The following is a 20,326-nucleotide window of genomic DNA, read 5'->3' as shown; positions in this document are numbered from 1 at the left end:
GAATGAATTTACCTGTAGCTCTATGAAAATTGTTCCAGGCAGACACACAGACAGACAGAATTAGTTGATATACACTTTGTAAAAAATGTTAGATGTTTGTTTAAATTTCTAGATTTAACATTTTGTTAAAGCATTTCATATTTTGCTTGATTTTCAGCTTTCTAGTTATCATTACTTAACTATACACTACTATACAGTAGGCTACAAGATCTACTTGCATTTTTAGACATATCGGCACAATTTTGGAATTGTCTTGACCAGAGTTTCTCAAACCCCTTTTTTTTTTTTGCTCCTTCATATAGTTAAAACTTGCCCACGGATCCCTAAGTAAAAAAGCTCCAAAATGCATAGTATAAAAGGTACAAATGTCAAATAAAAATTGTTTTTAGAAGTTTTTATTGAGATTAAAACTTTTGTTTAAAATTAAAATATTAAAAAAATGATGACTTTAATGAGGTTAGTGGACTTTTTCCTTAACGGAATACTTCACACGGAACATTTTACTTTTTTTTTAGAGCGATGGTATCATGGTGACCAACTAGTTAATTATTCCAGTATGCCTAGTTCGTGGAACACCTATTCAGGCATCGCGAGGAACACAGTTTGGAAAACACTGTTTTACGGCATTCTGTGCGTAAATAATTCACTTTTTTAGTTGGTAATACTAGATCTGGTTCTATATTTAGTCTAAACGTATCTAAAAATATCAGGTTTTGCTGTTGCAAAAAATCTGGCTACAAAAACAAAACAAAAATGTCTCGAAAAAGTAATTTGTGACGTATTTATAGATCTAGACACACAGTACTGAACTACTGGTACAAGATATCTAGAAATTAGATCTACTACTATAGATAGGGTTAACTAGTTAAGATTAAGATCTCGTAATCTAACTATAAAAATATATTTAATTTAATAGATCTAGAAAAAAAAAATAGAATCTAGATAGATTTTTAAGACAATTATATCTAGATTCTACATAGATCTCTACGACTAGAGTTGACTAGACTTACTTAGACTTTACTTTTACTTTAGTCACTTTAGACTTAGACACTAGATCTAGATAGTAGATCTACTTGTCTTATCTACTATCATTAGTATCATCTAGTAAATTCTAGTAAGAGTACTAGATCTAAGACCTGTGTCCAGACATCTCAGTTCCATTGATAGGATCATGATCATCATCCTCTCTAGCTCTGCAGTCAGCGTCCAAGACTCACAAGCATATAAAAATGTGGCCATGACCAGGGAGCGCATCAATCTGATTTTGGTGCAGAGGGCTAAGCCTTTAACTTTCCGTATTATTTTCAGTTTTGAAAGGGCTACTGTTGACTGCGATTCTGGCCCATTGTCTCCGAGGTATTTGAAGCTGCTAACACTAGTCAGCTTTTCAACTCCAATACTGTGAATACTGATGCCCCTTTTAAAGCTCTGTTGGCTATTGGTCATAATTTAAGTTTTTTCAGCATTTATGGGCATACCATATGCTGCGGAAGTCTTGTCAATGCCCATCACCAAGTCAGCTAGCTCTTCTTCTGTCCCTGCTAAGCCATTAATGTCATCTGCGAAGCGCAAGTTAGTAATTCTATTTCCTCCAATGCTTACAGTACCTTCATTGCCTTTGAGAGCATCTGGGTAACAGAGGATATACTCCAACTTTGTGACAAGCCATGGGTGCTTAAAGGGAAAAAGTTGTCCTACCCAAAATATGTCCACGAATACAAAAGCATGAACAGAAAAAGGAAATGAAAGAAGTGAAGAAAATGTGAATTGATTGAGAATAATTGTCAAGAAATTGAACAGGGACTTAACAGGAATGACAGTAAAAAAGCATACCAAGAAGCAAAGCATGGAAGAACTAACACAATACAAGACAAAAACAATAGATGCTTAACTGATGACAAAGATGTGATAAAAAGATGGACGAATACTGTTCAGAGTTGTATAACTTTGAAATCTTTGCTCGAAAGTAGCATCAGCAGTGAAAGCCCTGAAAAAGGGAAAATCGGCCGGAGTTGACAAACACTCCAGGTGAACTACTACAGCTGGGAGGAGAAATCGTGATAAACGCACTAATATACTTAATATAGATTATAGGATAGGTCTTACTTACTCTAGATCTAGAAGTCACAGACCAAAAAATGACTGTTGTGTGGAGGTTTTGGCCTTAGGCTACAATATAATATATATTTTATTACATAGATTTCTCTCTATATATATATAGTTCTAGGGCTAATAAACACATCTTCTTTATATTTCAGAGAATAGAGTTCCTTGATATGGAACGTCAAAATAAGAGAACACCCCCTTGTCCAGGGCCCAATCATAAGACACCATCACCAAAATTACAGGCTACAAAAGATCCATCATATATCGACCTATTGACTATAGTGACCTATCGAGACTTTCAGGCAGCCCACGATGCTGCCTACATTTACATCAGTGATGGTTTACAGTTTGATAAGGACAATCAGTTTACTGCAGCCATTGAAAACTACAACAATGGACTAGTATTGATGGATGCCTGCTTAGAGTTTGATGTCTCACAGCTGTTGGGGTGCCCACAGCACCTGATAGATAACGCCAGGGCCAATCAAATTAAAATGAGAAAGTCAAAAGAGGAAGTAATCCTGAGGCTCAAAATATTGCAGAAAAAATTAAAACTAAAAGTAAGATATTTTTTTATAATGATAAATAAATCTTTTTTTTCTTGGTAATGGGGATGCCATATTTTTACACATATAACTCAGATTTTGGGTTCCCCGACAAAATAGCACGGTAAAAATCTTTTTTAGGCATCATGCAAGAAAAACGTTAGATACCGTAAATGATGAATAAAACCAAACTTTTTTTTGTTTAATGTTTTCATTATTTTTCAGTCATTTTGCAGGAAACACTTTAGATATATCTTAAAATATAAATATGCAAACATTATGTAAGAATTATAATAAGCTAATATGAATAATTTCTAAACATATCAATTATTTACATTCCGAAAGTGCACTTCGAAAACACGCTAATATACTTCCATACTTGTCAGATTTACACACACACACACACATGCACAAATTTTCACCAAGTTCAATTATATGCAACGTCACATAGAAAAAATCCACCAGTGCCCCCCCCCCCCCCACTGAATTGTTTGTTCTTTGTAGATTGTCCTGTTCTCGTTCTTGGACATAACATTATGCAGTCAGAAATCTTGAAGTCACTCTGCAGTTTCATCTCTGGCAACCAACAGAGTTATCCTCCCAATAGTCACACAAAGAAATTCCCTACAACATCAGGCCAAGCAATCATTTAGTTCTTCGAAAGCAGTATTTACAGATAAGAATAGTGATGGCCTGCTTAACTAATCCTTACACGCCTAAGTTTACCAATGTTGCGGCGAGACCATTTGGTTTGATGGTTTGACCAAAGAAAGATACCACAGATAATCATCGCACATCATCATACACCTAACCCTTGAACAGATTCACTAAATTTCAATATAATTGTTATACATTTAAAACATTGTTGGTAAAGGAGAATGAGATAAAATTTTTAAGTACTCTCTTTCTCTGCAAAAATGGCATGCTTTTATATTTATTAATATTGAAGGAAGATGGATCTTCACTCATATCCGGTACTTTTATATATATCACATATAAGTCTGCGCTATTTTGTCTGGAAGTTTTGCGCTTTTTTGTCGGGTCACCAAATAACCCATACACACGTATACCCCACACAAATTACAAAATAAGTAAAAACAAAATTGTACAACCCACGCCCTGCATGTGCAAAGCATGACTTGACATAAATTAATGGCACATAAAATTGTTGCTCCTCAGACGTCTGTCCTTTGAGATGCAATCATGCTCCAGTTGTTGCTTTGCTTATTGGAAGAAAAATTTAACATTTTTTAGATATATCTTATTAATAATATTAGGATTGGTTTTATTTTTTATTTAGACTGCATGTAAAAGGAAGCGGAAAAGACAAAGGCATTTTTAAAATAAGTTGACTTCCTAAAAGGGAAAAGAAAGAATTTACTTTAAAAATATGTAATTTTCATACTATCTTTTTAATGCTTTATGTATAGGGTACTGCTGTCTTTTGGGGAAATATTGAAAAAAAAAATACAAAGGTTTGATAGAAAGCTTGCGGCTTTTCACTATTAGCAGTGATCAGATAGCAAATCTGTCAAATCCAGTTCTTAGTGAGCATCTAGGAGGAAAAGGAATCTGTATATATATGAAATTTCATGCATATCTGTATGACAGATTAAGGGTCATGTTAGCAGATCTTATGTTAAAAATTATGACACATTCTTTCAAAAAAAGAATTTGATGCCTTACATTTCTCCATATCTAGTTCTACATTTTAATTAAACTCTGCTAAGTCATTAGTCTTCCTGGCCATTTCAGGCAGTCTGTTCCGTGCTGTAATAGCACTAAGAAAGAAAGATTACTTATGCTAAGAACTTGTCCAGAAAATGGAATAAGAAAAGTGCTTTGATCTTTTTGTCTTTCTGTGTCATATTCTAATATTAGGTCATGTTTTTGTTATTGTAAGCTATGCTTTAGTATTTGTATATTTATTGGTACTTTAATTTTCAGTCTCCTGTCCAGAAGTATCTTTAAATTTAGTGATATTACTAAACATGTAGCTCGAGTTAAATGTAATGATGTAATGAACGTCGTGACTGTTCAATTTTTCTTGAGTTAAGGTATCCCAATCAGAGAATGTATATTTTAATATTGAAAATTAGTAGGTCAATACTTAAAGATTAATTTATTTTCGTTCGGTTTTGGTTAGCATAAATAACTTGTTAAATCACTACTTTCATAATTAATTTATTTTAGTGGTGTTTTTGTTTTAAATGTTTGAAGAAACCATTGATGGCCACTGCCCCGCCAACATACGAAGAGGCTGTAAGTCAAACGGAGCACCCGCCACCTTATAGCGAGGATGAACTGACACGGCTGGGGGAGATCCTGATGAAAGGGGAGCTTGGTCAGCACCGGCTCGCCAATGCAGAGGAGATATTCTACATTTCAGATGGTGTCCAGCTGTACTTTATATCATCCGAGGGACTCATTAGTGCACCGACCTATCCTACATCACTTCAGGTGTTAAGACTCATGAGAGAAAGAGGGTCTAAATTCAACCCTATTTTTATCACAGTAAGTGTTCATCCATTAAATATGAGGACAATAATATTTATTAGCTTATAATTAGAATTAAAGTTTAAGTTTATATATATATATATAGTTCGTTATATATATATATATATATAGTTCGTTATATATATATATATATATATATATATATAGTTCGTTATATATATATATATATATATATATATATATATATATATATATATATATATATATATAGTTCTCCACCGTGGTTCGATGATGACCATTTTTGTCATCCAGGAGGCTGAGGGCTTTGCACTTGGGCTTTGTGCCTCCTCGTGTGGCTGGTGAGACCTATGTGAGCATCTTACAGAACAAAGCAAAGCATTTATAAATTGATACATTTAAAACTTTAAAAAATATCAACTTTGAAAGTTAGCTTAGTAAGAGGAAAATGAAATGCACTTTTTTTTGGACGATACATTCTTTAGAATGGGATGTGGCCGAGTGATAAAGTGCTTGGCTTCCAAACCAATGGGTTTAGTTTGAATCCCAGTAAACACTGGGAGTTTGGAATTTTTAGGATGCTTCTGAGTCCATGTAACTGTAATGGGTAACTTGTATAAAGGAGGTTGGTCCTGTTGCCCACATGTCTCCCTTGCTAACCGTCAGCCATAGAAACATACAAGGTTTACATCATCCTCTCCCATAGATCAGAAGATCTGAAACGGATATCCTTACTTTAACCTACTTACTTTCATTTATAATATTTTAAAATATATTTTGTGTATTATTTTTTACTGTTGTGAATGTGAATGAAAATTTGACCAGAGCTACCTTACAATTACTCTGTCATCTCAAATGTAACTGTCTTTTTTTTTTTCCTTTTTTCTATAAATTAAAATGCGTGTTACATTCAGGCTGGAATTGGCCTTTGCAACCTGAAACCAGCATGTGTAAATAGACAGAAGCACCACAGCCTCTAGCTTTAACGCCATCTTGTATTTCGTTTGACATAGAAAACTGGTTTATTGATGCTCAGAGACATGGAGTTACAGACAAGGCTGATTAGGTGTGCCACAATTAACAAGAAAATAGCAGTACAGCTGACTTGTGTTTCCCAGCAATATCCCTTTGCGGTGTAGGACACTCTCTTCCATTTCCTAACCCTTCATCTAAGATGCAGACAACACTCTTGTGGCTATGATTAAGATAGGTGTATTCACATGGGGTGGGAAAATATAACATGTGTATAACAGAAGAATTTGTTTTGCTGTTATATCATTCCTGCCCTATAGATGGCAAGTCTGAAAGGGAGTTTACTCACTAACATATATTTATAACTGGAAATAAGAGCAATTTGAAACTTGGTTTTGGAATGAAGTGTTTAATAATGAAACATGTAATAGGTATGAAAAGTAAATATATGTAAGACCTTGAAAAAAAAAAGTAAATAGATCTAAATCTTTACTCTGTAATTTAAATATGTCCACAGAATTTCAGATATAGAAATAGACATTAAAAAATTTCTTTAAACAACAATGTAAAATAAAATGTCCATAATGTTATCGTGTGTTTTGTTTTAGGTCGGTGATTGGATTTACCCACTGTTACCTGGTCAGTCCCCTGCTCTTGCCAGTTCATATGGTGCCTATTTATTTCCAGACACAACGTCACCAGGTATGTCAATGTGTTCTAACTTTCCTTTTTTAAGAAAGGAAATATACATGTCAGATGCTTTATTCTGAGTTACATTTGTTTGCAAACTGTTTTGGTATCCAGCTGTTTTTAAAATGCTTGGCTTGTGTTGTTGTTTTTTTAAAGAAGGGTAATCCAATTATTTTCCCATTCTGTTTTTTTTGTTGTTGTTTTTTTGCCACTCATTGTATTATACTACCAGCAAGCAACAGTTTTGTCTGCATGAGATGCGGAGCAGGTTGCAACTGAGTTTGCATAGTCACTGAACTCATCCTTAATCTTTGGAATCAAAGACATTGCAATTCATTCATTCTCCTGCAGGGAAATTGCAGTTTGGACCTCATCGTAAATTGCAAAATGACATATATGGTGAAAAGCAATGGATCATATTGTGGTATTTGCAAAAAGTTTGATCTCAGAATATCCCACTTCAACTTTTGGGCCAGACAGAAACATTGAGTTGTTTGATTGTCAGCCATGATGGCAATTTCTTTCAAAAACACTTTGGCAGATCGCCGTTGAGGTGTATGCTTTAATTTGAGAATATATATTTTAAAACATACATGTGTCCACATTATCACCCTGTTCAAATACTTTATTTGTTTTGTGTACTGTTGTCTTCATTCGTAAATTTGTAAATTCTAGTTCATTTGATTTTCTTAAACACTTAGATTATTTTGAGCGTCTTGATTATTACTGATTATTTTTTCTCCTACTATAATCTAATTTTAGGTTTATAAGTTTTGGATGTTCATTTAGAAATGAAGATTGTTAGGAACAAGACCAGATTTTGCTCAGGGGATTGGGTAAAGCCAATGGGCAGGGTTCTAACTCAGGGCCATCCTGATGAAGTGCTAACCACATGACCAAAGCAGCCTGCTACACCAGTAGTAATTATATTGCACATTGCATATCTCAAAAATAAATTTTAGTTTATAATGTGACTTATTGTGATTGAAAACATTGAGTTGTATTATTTTGTTTATATTTTAATTCACGCCTTATATTTTATATATTTTATGTATATTTTTAGGTTTGGTTTTAAAAAAAAGGAGTATTCGTTTTGTTGTTCACATATATATATATTTATAACAAATATATATGTTAACATTCTTTGCAAGTAATAACTGATTTTGCTTAAATATCTCATATATTGCAAAGTTGATATATTAGCTTACTCCTATTTTATAATTTATCTGAAACAGGGGCAGCTATTGCGTTGATGTTACCACCCAATTTAGCCCAAGAGGACAAAGACGCATTTCGTGCCCTTATTGATAAACTCACTGTACTGGAAGATGAGCCATTATTATTCAATGTGTCTTCGACTGAACTGTATGAAGTAAGATTTATTTTCTTGACTTGTAAGCTGCAGGTCCTTGGGGCCATTGTGTTTTTGAGTATTTGGTTTCAGTGGATGGTCACATGTCGCACTGTCGTGAAGATCTCAAGAGAAATGTAAACAGAAAAGTTTATGTACACATTGACTTCTTGAGATTCGTCATATAATAGTGGACATGTAAAGGGAGTCAGTTCAAGATGAAAAATTGTTGTTTCTGTTACTTCTGCGTCAAGAAATATAAAGAGTAGACAAGTTTTTATTTCGTAGATAAACAAGTATTATTGGTTATGCTTGGTTCTAAACCAGTTTGTCTAAATTGATTTGACATCTTGAGCCAAATAGAAATATTTGACTTCCAAACTTACTAGTACATATCCTAGTTTCTGAAAGCTTCTAACTCTAATGTTGCTGCGCTTTTATACCCATTTTACAATTCATCTTATTAGCTTACAAACTCTTCATAGGCTCAGAAAGGTGGGTAGATGGAGTGTCTGTCCATCTCTGTAGAACCCTAGAACCACTAAGGTTTTCTCTCAGCAGAAACCTCCACCGCACCCCCCCCCCTTATTTCTGTCAAGATTCTTCTATGGTAGAGACCATTACCTAGTTGGGTCACACCTCCTGACACTTTAGCTCTGGTTCAAAGTGGTCAGAGGGCTCATACTACCAGGGATTCCCTCATATTCCTATTCTGTGACTGCCACATTCTATGAGGGGACTTATACTCCTGTGTTCTCTTTTGTATGATGGCCTCAGTTCCATCGATGCAACTACTTTATACCTACAGTAATTGCAATGGCATTGCATGCTTCATCTGAAGCATTTTTTAATTTAATGTGCATCAGAATGTTAATTGAATTTTTTTTTTAATTCATGTAAAATTGCCTTTTTTGCTTATATTGTGCAAAACAAATAAACATATTTCTCAAATAGCAATTTTCTTTTTTTTTTTTTTTTTTTTTTTTTTTTATGAAATCAGGATGACGAATCAACTGAAAGTTCTTCTCAGTTAGAAAACTTAACAACAATATCAAAGGGAATACTCACTAGTAAGGATTTATGTGCCTTATTCAACTCTCTGTTACTGTTGTAAAATAATATTAATCCAATTAGCATGTGTAAACGATGTGTTTGTCATCAATGTTTGAAATGTTGAAGAATGCTGGGTTTGTTCGTCCTGGAGCTACACTTAATACGTAACAGACATAAATAGTATAAATTGACTTCAATGTATCTTTAGCTGACAAATATGACGTTTATTCAATAATGCAATATGCTACACTTAATAGTAGTTACACAAAGATAATCCAATATATAGGAATATGATTACAACCACATAGCAGTGGGTACAAAATACTACAAGTCCTCTAGAATACAAATAACGTCCGCATCACAGCGGGTAACAATAAACTTCAATAATATGTGTCCAGCTCTAAGTACAGAAAACAGCTACTAGAAATATGTGAACTGTCTCTACTGACTTCAAGTGACTACCCTCAACCGAACTTAAGTTACTACTGACTAAAAGTCATTCTTACTTCCTCTTTCTATATCAGATGATTCACATGCCTTTCACCTTCTTGACCCAAGGTGAACATATAATGGCAATGGCAATCGAGACTGACAGCACGCTGTATAGTTTTTAAGCATTTATTGCATACTATTCAAAGAAAATATTGCTTCAAATATTGAACAATTCAAAAGTCCTTTTTCAAACTTCTTTTGTAGCTGCAAACTGGATTTCCTGGGGAGTGATCGAGGGCGCTAAGAAAGGAAGATGTTTAATTCAAAGGGGATCAGATTTGGTTCGAAGGAAAACCAAGAAATGCACTATTGACCACCCCGTGGACCCCAGGTTCCAAAAAGGCGTCATCTATGCCAGGCAGGCAACTGGAGGTGCTGTGAAAGTTACTGAGTATGTAGGTAAAGTGACTTTCTTTTAAGATTATCTTTTGTTTGGCGCATTTGTTGTATCTGTTTTATAAGCTCCTTCTTTTCTGTTCGTGTAGTCTCACATATTGTAAGGAGAATCTATGTATCAGAACAAAGCTGAGTTTTTCCTATAGGCTGAGTTTTAAAGTACTTGGCTTCCAAGCCGAGGGGGTCTCTGGCTTAAATCCTGGTGAAGACTGTGGTTTTGAATTCTGGTATTTTTTGGGCCCCCATTAATTAAACCCAATTCTAATGGGTACCTGACATTGGTTGAGGAAAAGTAAAGGTGTTTAGTCATTGTACTGCACACCTGACACCCTTGTTAACCATGTGCCACAGAAATAGCTGACCTTTCAATAATTGCACCACAAAAGATTGCTAAGTCTGAAATTGGTACTTCACTTGTTTTACTATTAGTGTGATTCAAAAAATTAAAGTTCAAGTTATTGTTCTCTAAGGCCTCATTTCTAGCATTTGATTTTTTCAAATCCACGTTGCATCCAAGTGAGGAATGAATTGGTCCGCTGCAATTTTACAAGTTGTTGTCATCATTTTGCAAGTCCATCTTTCTGAACACAATAAATCCCACACACCTACCCCTTTGTAGACACTGCAACGTATATCCACATCCTCTTTGAATGCCCCTTCCTAATCCACCTTAGGCAGACCCTACTACCATTTCAGCCCAACATAACCAACACCCTGTACGGCAGTGCTGAGCAAGGCTATTTTTCCTTGGCACAGTCTGCAAAAGAGCTCACAGCTCATCAGTATTCTGGTCTCTGCTTCACAATGAATTTGATTTTCAATTTCGAACCAAACTTTCTCATGGTGTAGTATATGTATTTAGTTTTTAAGTTAAGCAAAGAAAAAAATAGAAAATGCACACAGGCACACATTGTCATGTTGTTTTTAAGCCTGTCAGTGTTTACCAATAGATCATTTAGATTTTTAACAAAGATACTTAAACTGGTTCACTGTAATAGTACAATATATGGTGTCCCTGTCCTTCTCAGATCGTCACATACCATTTCCATTTTTTTTTTCATATTTATTAATCATCAGCTATAAGAGCAAGATAATTGCTCTTTAAAAAAAATTTATCAGCTCATAAAGGAGGCATTGTTTTGTTTTGTTTTTTTTTATCTTTTTTTTTTTAGGTTTCTTGTTTGTAGCTCTAAGTGTGATAGTCTGTATTTCTCACACAAGCTGGAAATGAAAGATCCAGCAACAAATCATACACTAAATACACCCTAATCATTCTAATGATTAATTATTTTGTTCTTTAGTCAATAAGCTCGGAGAAGCCACAGTGTGTCTTGCCAAAGAGGTAGCACCGGTTGTTAGAGAGAAAACATTGAACGTTTTACCCGACGCCTTGTCAGACTCTAAGATAGGAAGTCCTTCTGCGATTGATACTGTGGTGGAAGTTGCTTACACGGGGTTAAAAGGTATGACTTAACTTTAATTTATATTTTATATAGATCTGGCTATTGTAGGAATGTTTAAAAATATGTTGAAATGAGTCTGCTTCCTTGCATTCAGAAATACATTAAGACATCATCAACCGTCTCTATGATTTTTTTTTGGTCTCAAATGTGTATCCTGCAGCCTTTGTAAGTGACCTCCAGCTGTCTCGTTCTGAAGCCGCATGCAACCAGGGGCTCTCTTCCATTTCAGTTAAAGCAGGTCTTTAAAGCGCTTTTGAGAGGCACCTATGTTGTTAAAACATTTTCCTTGGTCAATTATTGGTATTAGCATGTTTAATTTAATGAAGATGCCACTTTTGTTTTTAGTTTTTAGTTTTCAAAATGCATATTATAATACATCTTAATAATGCAGCCATTATTATCTCTTACATAATATTATATTCCTTTCAGGCTTTGCAAAAGTGTATGATAGTCTAGAGAAAGCAGCGAAGTGTCTTGGGGGCACTTTAGTTGATGAAAGTGTGAAGGTCGTAGAGCACAGGTGAGTCTACACTGGCTGACTTCTTTGTAGCAACTTTGATCACACTTTGTTCTATTAAGTAATCCTTCTACAGTTATCTCTGTACTCCTATATGGCGTTGAAAGTCGGACACTGGATGCTGAGGCTGAAAGAAGAATTAAAGCCTTTCAGAGTCAATGCAGAAAAATGTTGGATATTAGATACCAGCAAAGATGACAAATGAATTTGTACTTTTACTAGTCAACACTCTGGCTGCCAAAAAGGAAATACTCCTCAATACTGTGAAGAGATGAAAGCTGAGCTGGTTTGGTGATGTTGTAAAAATGACTCACTATCAAAAGTCATTCTTCAAGGTACAGTGGAGGGAGCATGAAGAAAGGGTCGTCCAAAGAAAAGCTGGCTGGACAATGTAAAAGAATGGACTGGCCTCTCTGTTGATATCTTGCTATCTGCTGCTTACTAGGAAAAGTGGAGGAATTTAGTTACGCAAGCTGTCACAGCACACATACAATGACAATCAAGGAACAGATGATGAGATGATGAACCCATCTCTGTTGGGATAGGATGTTGAAGGCCTTTCACATTTTTATTCTTGTAATAAACAGTGTGTGTTGCAGGCTTAGCTGTCAAAAACACCTTCAAATGTTTTCCTGAAACTTGAAAGCAAGTAAATGTTCAGAGGTGTTGGAGCATCGTCTGTAATTGTCTGCGGACAATTAATGCAGTAACTATGACAACTGTTCCCTAATGTCATGAGTACACAAATGTCCATGTAAATATGTATTATGTATGATTAATGTCACATTCAATAAGTACAGCATTAAAAGACAGTCTAGAAAGAAAGTTAAAAAGACTTGTTTAATGTCCCCTTATGTGTAAAGTTGTGCCTTTGTAAAAGTTACTGCAACAATTTTTCCCTGGGCCTATTGAGAATTTTCACAATCAGAGTTAATCCCCTTATCTCATTTACCCTTTTATTTTGAAGATCATGTTTAGATTCTTGAAGCAATCCAATTCAGTTAGAGAGAAAAACAAATATGTTGGCATTACTGTAGAAGCATAAGAACAACTTTAGTAAATGAAAAGAAAAAAAATAGGATTTTGAAATAAAAAGACAAAATAAACAACCTCATGGATGCCATGTTGAAAGATCTCTCTTTCCAACTTAATTATAAAACATAAGAAGAAAAAACAACAACAAAAAATACTTTAAAAAAACAAAGCTTAAATGAAATGTAATTGTATCAATTACTTTGAACGAGTCATGTCATTAAATTTGTAATAGATCTAGACCAACAACATATAAATCTGTGTGATGAGAAATATTTGTACTAATTGTTTTTGTTTAACGCTATTTCGCGCAATACACTATGATCCTATCACTTGTCTGGACCAGTTTGGAAAATGGGAAAGGAGGGGGGAGTGAGAGAGAAAGAAAGGGATATCTGGGGGGATTCTACCAGAGCGTTTTTAAAAGCATTTACAAAAAAAGGGGGGGGGGGGGGACAACATGAATTCAAACTCGTAGCTTAAGATACAAAACCAAATACTAAATTACCAATTAATTAATTTAAGAATTGGTTGATCATTGATTCTTGTGTTGTTAGGTAAAAGAAATAAATTGTACAAAATTTTAGCTTGATCTAAGATTGGGTGTGAGAGAAATAACATTTACAAACTTTTTTACCAGACAGACAGAGTTGGCCTAAGCTTTGTAATGACTTTGTGCTACAAAGAATTTAGAAATGTTAAGCTGCTAAAAAGTGCCCATGTCAGGGTTGTGTTAATACCTTAGCTCATTTGCCCGGGCCCCTGACATTCAACGGGCACCTACGTGCTTACAATAAATAATTGACTCACTGTTAACAATGTAATTGCTTAATGACATGAATGTAAGTTATAATGACAAACTGATGAAGTAATATCATTGAGTTTAAAACATTATAATATTGTGGATCTATTAATTAAACAATCATTCTACACCTTGCTATCGCACAACGCAACACCTTAGTACGCATAACACTGGCCCACTGCCAACTCTAGTCTCCAATGTAAACTTGATAATCCCATAACTAACTCCCTGTAGAGACATAAGCAAAGACAAATTGAAAGGTCTAGTCTAATATGCTATGGCAGCGAAACAAGTGCAAAATGCAGTAATGCCTTAGATACTCACCCTAAACAGGGGTACAAAGACGAAAGAAAATGTTACACCAGCATAACAACAACAAACCCTCCATAAGCATAAAAGCAAGACAACAAAGAAAGTGCGTTCAAAAATTGTGCACCTAATAAACATGGTGCTAGACTACCATAGCCTACGCACCAACAGCCCACATGGTTTAATATCTGGTTTACTTGAATAGTTTGCTTATTAATACTTCCAGAAAGCTTGCTATTTATAGATTTGCTTCTATGCATGAAAATCTCCGCTAATTTGATTTCAGCTATGGAACAGAAGCTGCCAAGCTGACAGAGAACACCATGTGTGCAGCTGGCAATGTCCTCATGGCCACTCACAATGTCAAGAAGCTCAGCCTCAAATCCATAGCCAAGAAAACAGCCAAGGAGACCAGCAATGCTGTCTATGATGAGATGTTGAAAGCCAAAGGAACATCTGTGTAGCATCACTAGGATCAAGATTTTTTAAAAAGTTAGCCACAGCTATCATATGATTGTTTTTTTATCAGAATGACTTTCATCTAATCAAATAGACATCTTACCTACATTGTTGCAGTCACTATTTATTAATTGTTGCTATTTCTTGACTGATTTATAAATACTCAATATTTTTTCCAATCCAATTTTTTGTTTTCTCCAAAGTTTTTTGTTACTCAGGTCTCATGATTTAACTCAGAATGACTTTCATCTAATCAAATAGACATCTTACCTAAATGGTTCCAGTCACTATTTATTAATTGTTGCTATTCATGACTGATTTATAAATACTCAATATTTTTTCCTATCCAATTTTCTGTTTTCTCCAAAGTTTTTTGTTACTCGGGTCTCCTGATTTAACTCTTTCTCTCCTAGCTGACGATACCAACGTTGATTCCACCAGAATGTGGTAAATAATTACGGAGAGAAAGAGTTAATGACCTGATTCAAAACTGTCTCAATTTATAGATACTTTAAAGCACTGTAACTGTGAACTACTTACAATAATTATTTTTTTTTTTAGTTGTTATTGTAAGATACATTTTAAACCGTTACTGTGGTGAGGCTCTGTATACTCCCCCCCCCCCTCCCTTTCCTTTCCACAAGCTAGCTGATTATGGGCATATCAACTATTGATCTCCAAGATTTTCCAATATGAAAACTTTTTTTTTTCCTGAAAAAATCATTTTAGCCTAAGTGAATCTTAAAAATGCTTTGCACTATTGACCAAGGAAAGTGCCTGTAATTAACACTTTATAATATACTGAGCTCAAAATAAATTCTGCTGTGAATAAAAGGAAACTCTTGAGTAATGGCACCTCCGTAATAGCTAATGCATTTGTTTCAAATATTTGCAATCCCCCTGTATTTTTACAAAGCTTATATCTACTCACTCTGTCTGTAATCTTTTACACCTAATTTCTCCCACTTCCCATTCTCGTATCGAGTTGAAACTTTTGCACAATTATTAATTATTGATGACAATGTATGAATGAGTCGAAATAAAAGGACCAATTATTGTATCAATTAGTCATAATTTTTTTTTATATATATATAGAGAGAGAGAGACAGTAATAAACTATGGGGAGTTTAGCCTTGTATAGAAAATTAGGTCGTCAGCCAAAAGTTAGAAGCTAACAATAGATAATTATAAAACTTTCTGTTTTCATAAGCACTTATCTAGTTCAGTGGCTAGCATGTCTGCCTTCAGTCATGGAGGCTTGAGCCCATTTTATTGTAGTAATCAGTTGAGCCCTGACTGAATAATCATTTTATTATGATTTATGTTTATTTCACACGTAATTTGTTTTTTTCTAGTTTATTTTAAAATTAAGCCTATCTTGTGTTTCTTTGGGGTTTGTTTGTTTGTTTTTTACACTAGAGTAAATACATAATTTAGTTCTGAGTATGAGACTATCTTAGACCTATGACTCCTTATCCTTTAACAAATATCCCCATTTTTTTTTTTTTTATGTAAATTGACCTCAAGACATTTTATAAAGGAATTGGCACAGATGACCTTGGTGACTTTTTTAGTTGTTAGAACTCATGTCTTAGAACATTTTTTTATTTTTGTTTGGAAAATTTAGTTTTAATTTCTGCTTTCAGACTACTTTCTATTCTAAATTATTTTGTTTAGCTCTGATATTTAGTATGTTTAATTTTACAGTTATGTCCATAGTTTTGAATTGTTAAATCTGACAAGATTTTTGGTTCACAATGTGTAGACTATAGAGGAAGTGCATTGATGTCAAACAATAAGGTCCAATTTATATGGTCACAACATCGAATCATAAGAAAAAAGTAAAGTTCCCATTTCAGACTTTTTGATCTACAGAGCAGATGATGTAAAGGTCATCTGTTTCTGTGGCACAACATCCAACCACCTTTACTTTTCCCCCAACTAATGTCAGGTACCCATTAGAGCTGGGTGGACCCAGAGGCTCCCTAAAGATCCAGAGATTAAAAATCCCAGTCTTCGTCAGGATTCGAACCCGGGACCCCTCAGTCCAGAAGTCAAGCATTTTACCACTCAGCCACCATGCCTCCAAATCATAAGGTCTAGATATCTAGATGAGACAGGGGATTAAAAAGTATTGGTACCGTATGTACTCTAAGTTGGCTCTTAGTCCACTGCGCTACCTCATCTAATATTTGTTGGCCAAAGAAATGCCAAATTGTGCTTCTACATTAAGATGGCTATTTATATGAGTCACATAAACTAAGCTTTCCATTGTTCATGTTTTATGACCTGCTACATCTGGACATTTTTATTTGTTTATTTATCTAATATTTGTTGGCCAAAGAAATGCCAAATTGTGCTTCTACATTAAGATGGCTATTTATATGAGTCACATAAACTAAGCTTTCCATTGTTCATGTTTTATGACCTGCTACATCTGGACATTTTAATTTATTTATTTATCTAATATTTGTTGGCCAAAGAAATGCCACATTGTGCTTCTACATTGATTGCTATTTATATGAGTCACATAAACTAAGCTTTCCATTGTTCATGTTTTATGACCTGCTACATCTGGACATTTTAATTTATTTATTTATCTAATATTTGTTGGCCAAAGAAATGCCACATTGTGCTTCTACATTGATTGCTATTTATATGAGTCACATAAACTAAGCTTTCCATTGTTCATGTTTTATGACCTGCTACATCTGGACATATTTATTTATTTATTTTTATTTTACATTTCTACTGCTGATAAAAAAAAAAAAAACATTGAACTCCTGACCTCTTGAAATCTAGTCTTCAGTTTCTTTGTATCATCAAGCTGTAATAGAGCTGTTGCTTATGCTGACAGTGTTGATACTTGGGTGAAAGGTGCATTATTTATACAAATCTTTGTATTTATACAATTAAAATGTCTGTCATGAAATTGTCATTCATGACCTCCTAAAATAAACTGTGATCATTCATACAGGGTTTTTTTTAAACAGCTTTTGTTTTTTTAGTTAATTGTTTTTTGTTTTGTTTTTTTCTTATTGATTATAAGGTAACTATTTGTATTTGCTTGCTGTGAGAAAAAAAGTACTATTGATGGGAAGGTTGAACAGGTAAATAATTAAAGTGTGTAAGCCTGTATAGTATTCTAAGTTAGATACAGGCTTTGCATCTCACAATGATAATGTTAAGAGTTGATAGACCTATGCCTTAAGGCAAGTGTTTCTCAAACGTCTAAATGAACCTACAATCTTTTGACTCCTCCCTTGACCAGCTGGGGACCTTGGGAAGCGTTTGTAGGTTTTTATTGTGGGGTCGATAGGGTTTCATGCATTGTAATGGAAAAGAAACTTTAGGACAAAATGACATTTTGGGGGGGGGGGGGGGTTGGTTAAACATTTATAATAACTTTGGAATCCGAAATTAATGTGTCCATTTAGTTTTTGAAGTGTTTTTTTCTATTCTAGAGAATGTTTTTTCTAAATATAGTAGTGGAGAGATATCAGGGGCGGGCTGGCTATATTGGCATTTGGGTAAATGCCCGGTGGACCGGCACAGAATGGGGTCGCCACCAAATGGCCAGTATGAGTGAAAGTAAATCCGTAAATGATGATACGCAAGGTGTGGGCCGATAGTAGGCCTAATAAGTAGGCTAATCCCAGGGCCCATATTGTCGCCCAGTCCGCACTTGAGAGGCAAAAGGATGTAGAGAACGCCGTAAGATCCCCTCAACGGGGGATTAACTCTAGCACAAAAGTTAGATTAACACATTAATATTTCTGCATAGTATGCTATGAAAGATTCAAAAAGAAATTAGATACATTTCACTATTTGCGCATGTTCCGTCCACCAAATAAGCCAACAATACGTTTAAAAAAAAAAAAAAGCTAAAAATAAAATGATCTCATTGGTTGTAACTGTTGTAACATAACATTAGAGTTAGCCCTATTGTCCAGGGCTTTTTTCTAGAAACTAGGTCATTTAAGCCTCTCGGCCCTCGCGTGGAGTTTGATAATGATGATTGAACTTGGTGACTAAAATCTAAAAAATTGCTTAATCTGTTTTAATAATAAAAACTTGCCAAAAACAAGGCTACAAAGACAGTTTCCACTAACTCAAAATCGGCCCCAGAAGTGGTCCACCCAGGCAGGTAAAAAGGCAGGTTTTTAATATTTTCAGAAAGAATATCAGAATGAAATTCTATCAAAAGCAAATGACGGAGAAGAATGGAGAAAGAAGGTTGTCAGATCTTGTGTGGTGCCCCAGCGGTCCAGCAGACCAAAGGATAGGTGAAAGTGAATGTGAAGTTAGATGTGAACCTGGCCTAACTGATATCTTATAATGATTATATCTAATTGATCTAATTGTTTTGTATAGGGTCAATCTCTTATTCCTCAAGAAAAAAACATTCCCTTTAAAAATAAATTCCTTTAGTTAAGTGTTCTATTGCTACGGTGCAGCTGCAGTTCACGCGATAATATGAAATACTACTTAACAATTGTTGTTTTATACCTATTATGTCCAACTTATATGCATACTAAATAGATTTTTTTCTCTATAAAAAAAAAGTAAACATTTTTAATTTTTTTTGTGTGTAAGTGTAGTAGGGGGGCCTTGTTAGTATGACAGAACTTACTTAACTTAGCAATACAAATGTAAAAAAAAATGTATGGACAAAAAGTCTAAAACCGTTTGCATAAATGTGTTAAAAATATGATACATATTCATCACCCCTACTAAAGTAAAGAGCCTCCCGTGTTTGTTACTATTAATAGAGCGCTCTGGACTGTCCTCATCTGGACGTAATCACCTTCTTTTTTGAAGTAACGTTTGTATTATATAAGATAAGATATGTATGTATTGTGGTTTGCTATCAAAAATTATCGAGAGACTCTGGGTCACACAATACGTATCGTAACTGTTGTAAGGTGTTTATAATATTGTGTACAGAATAAACGCTCCACCTATCTAGAAATAGTTTGTTGGTTTTGTTGTTTTTTTTTTAGCGGCCCCCGAAAGGGGAAAAGACGCTATTAGTTTTGTGCGAAATGTCTGTCCGTCTGTCCCGTTTAGATCTCGTAAACTAGAAAAGATAATGAAAATCCGACATCACAATATTTTAGACCATTCAGAGTTCTGATGCAACGGCTACTTTTTTTTTTCCGAAAGCGAAAAAATCTAATTTTTAAAATCAGTTATGCAAGCAGTTTTTTAAAGAGAAAAAGCTAATTAGTATGCATTATAAGTTAAACCTAAATTAAAAAGAATAGTAATCTTTTAAATTTCATTTTTGTGAACAATTTTTCGGGCTCGAACTACGGTGAAGACTGGGATTTTCAACTTCAGAATCCTTAGGTGCCTCTGAGTCCACCCAGCTCAAACGGGTACCTGAGTTGGGGAAAAGTAAAGGCGGTTGGTCATTGTGACACCCTCGTTAACCGTAGGCCACAAAAACAGATGAACTTTACATCATCTGCCCTATAGACCCCAAGGTCTGAAAGGGGAACTAGTTAGGCCAGGTTCACATCTAACTTTGCATTCACTTGCACGTATCCTTTGATCTACCGTTGGGGAACTACACAAGATCTGTCAACCTTCTTTCTCCATTCTTATCTCTCATTTGTCTTTGATATAATTTCATTTGGATGTTCTTTCTGAAAATATTGA

General features: G+C 34.7%; 1 protein-coding gene across 1 annotated transcript; it reads left to right on the top strand.

Moving 5' to 3' along the window:
- Positions 1-702: 702 nt before the first annotated feature.
- On the top strand, positions 703-17,634 carry LOC106061474 (spartin-like). Its single transcript, XM_013219635.2, has 10 exons — positions 703-766; positions 2,259-2,666; positions 4,872-5,165; positions 6,707-6,800; positions 8,024-8,160; positions 9,140-9,209; positions 9,889-10,083; positions 11,382-11,543; positions 11,973-12,063; positions 14,490-17,634. The coding sequence occupies exons 2-10, from the start codon at positions 2,277-2,279 to the stop codon at positions 14,665-14,667; spliced, it is 1,611 nt and encodes a 536-aa protein (XP_013075089.1). The 5' UTR covers positions 703-766; positions 2,259-2,276; the 3' UTR covers positions 14,668-17,634.
- The last annotated feature ends 2,692 nt before the right edge of the window (positions 17,635-20,326 follow it).

This window comes from Biomphalaria glabrata, chromosome 8 (assembly GCF_947242115.1).
Source record: "Biomphalaria glabrata chromosome 8, xgBioGlab47.1, whole genome shotgun sequence".
Classification (NCBI taxonomy): Eukaryota; Metazoa; Mollusca; class Gastropoda; family Planorbidae; genus Biomphalaria; species Biomphalaria glabrata.
The sequence above is the reverse complement of the archived record's forward strand: the minus strand, read 5'-3'. Positions and strand labels throughout refer to the sequence as shown.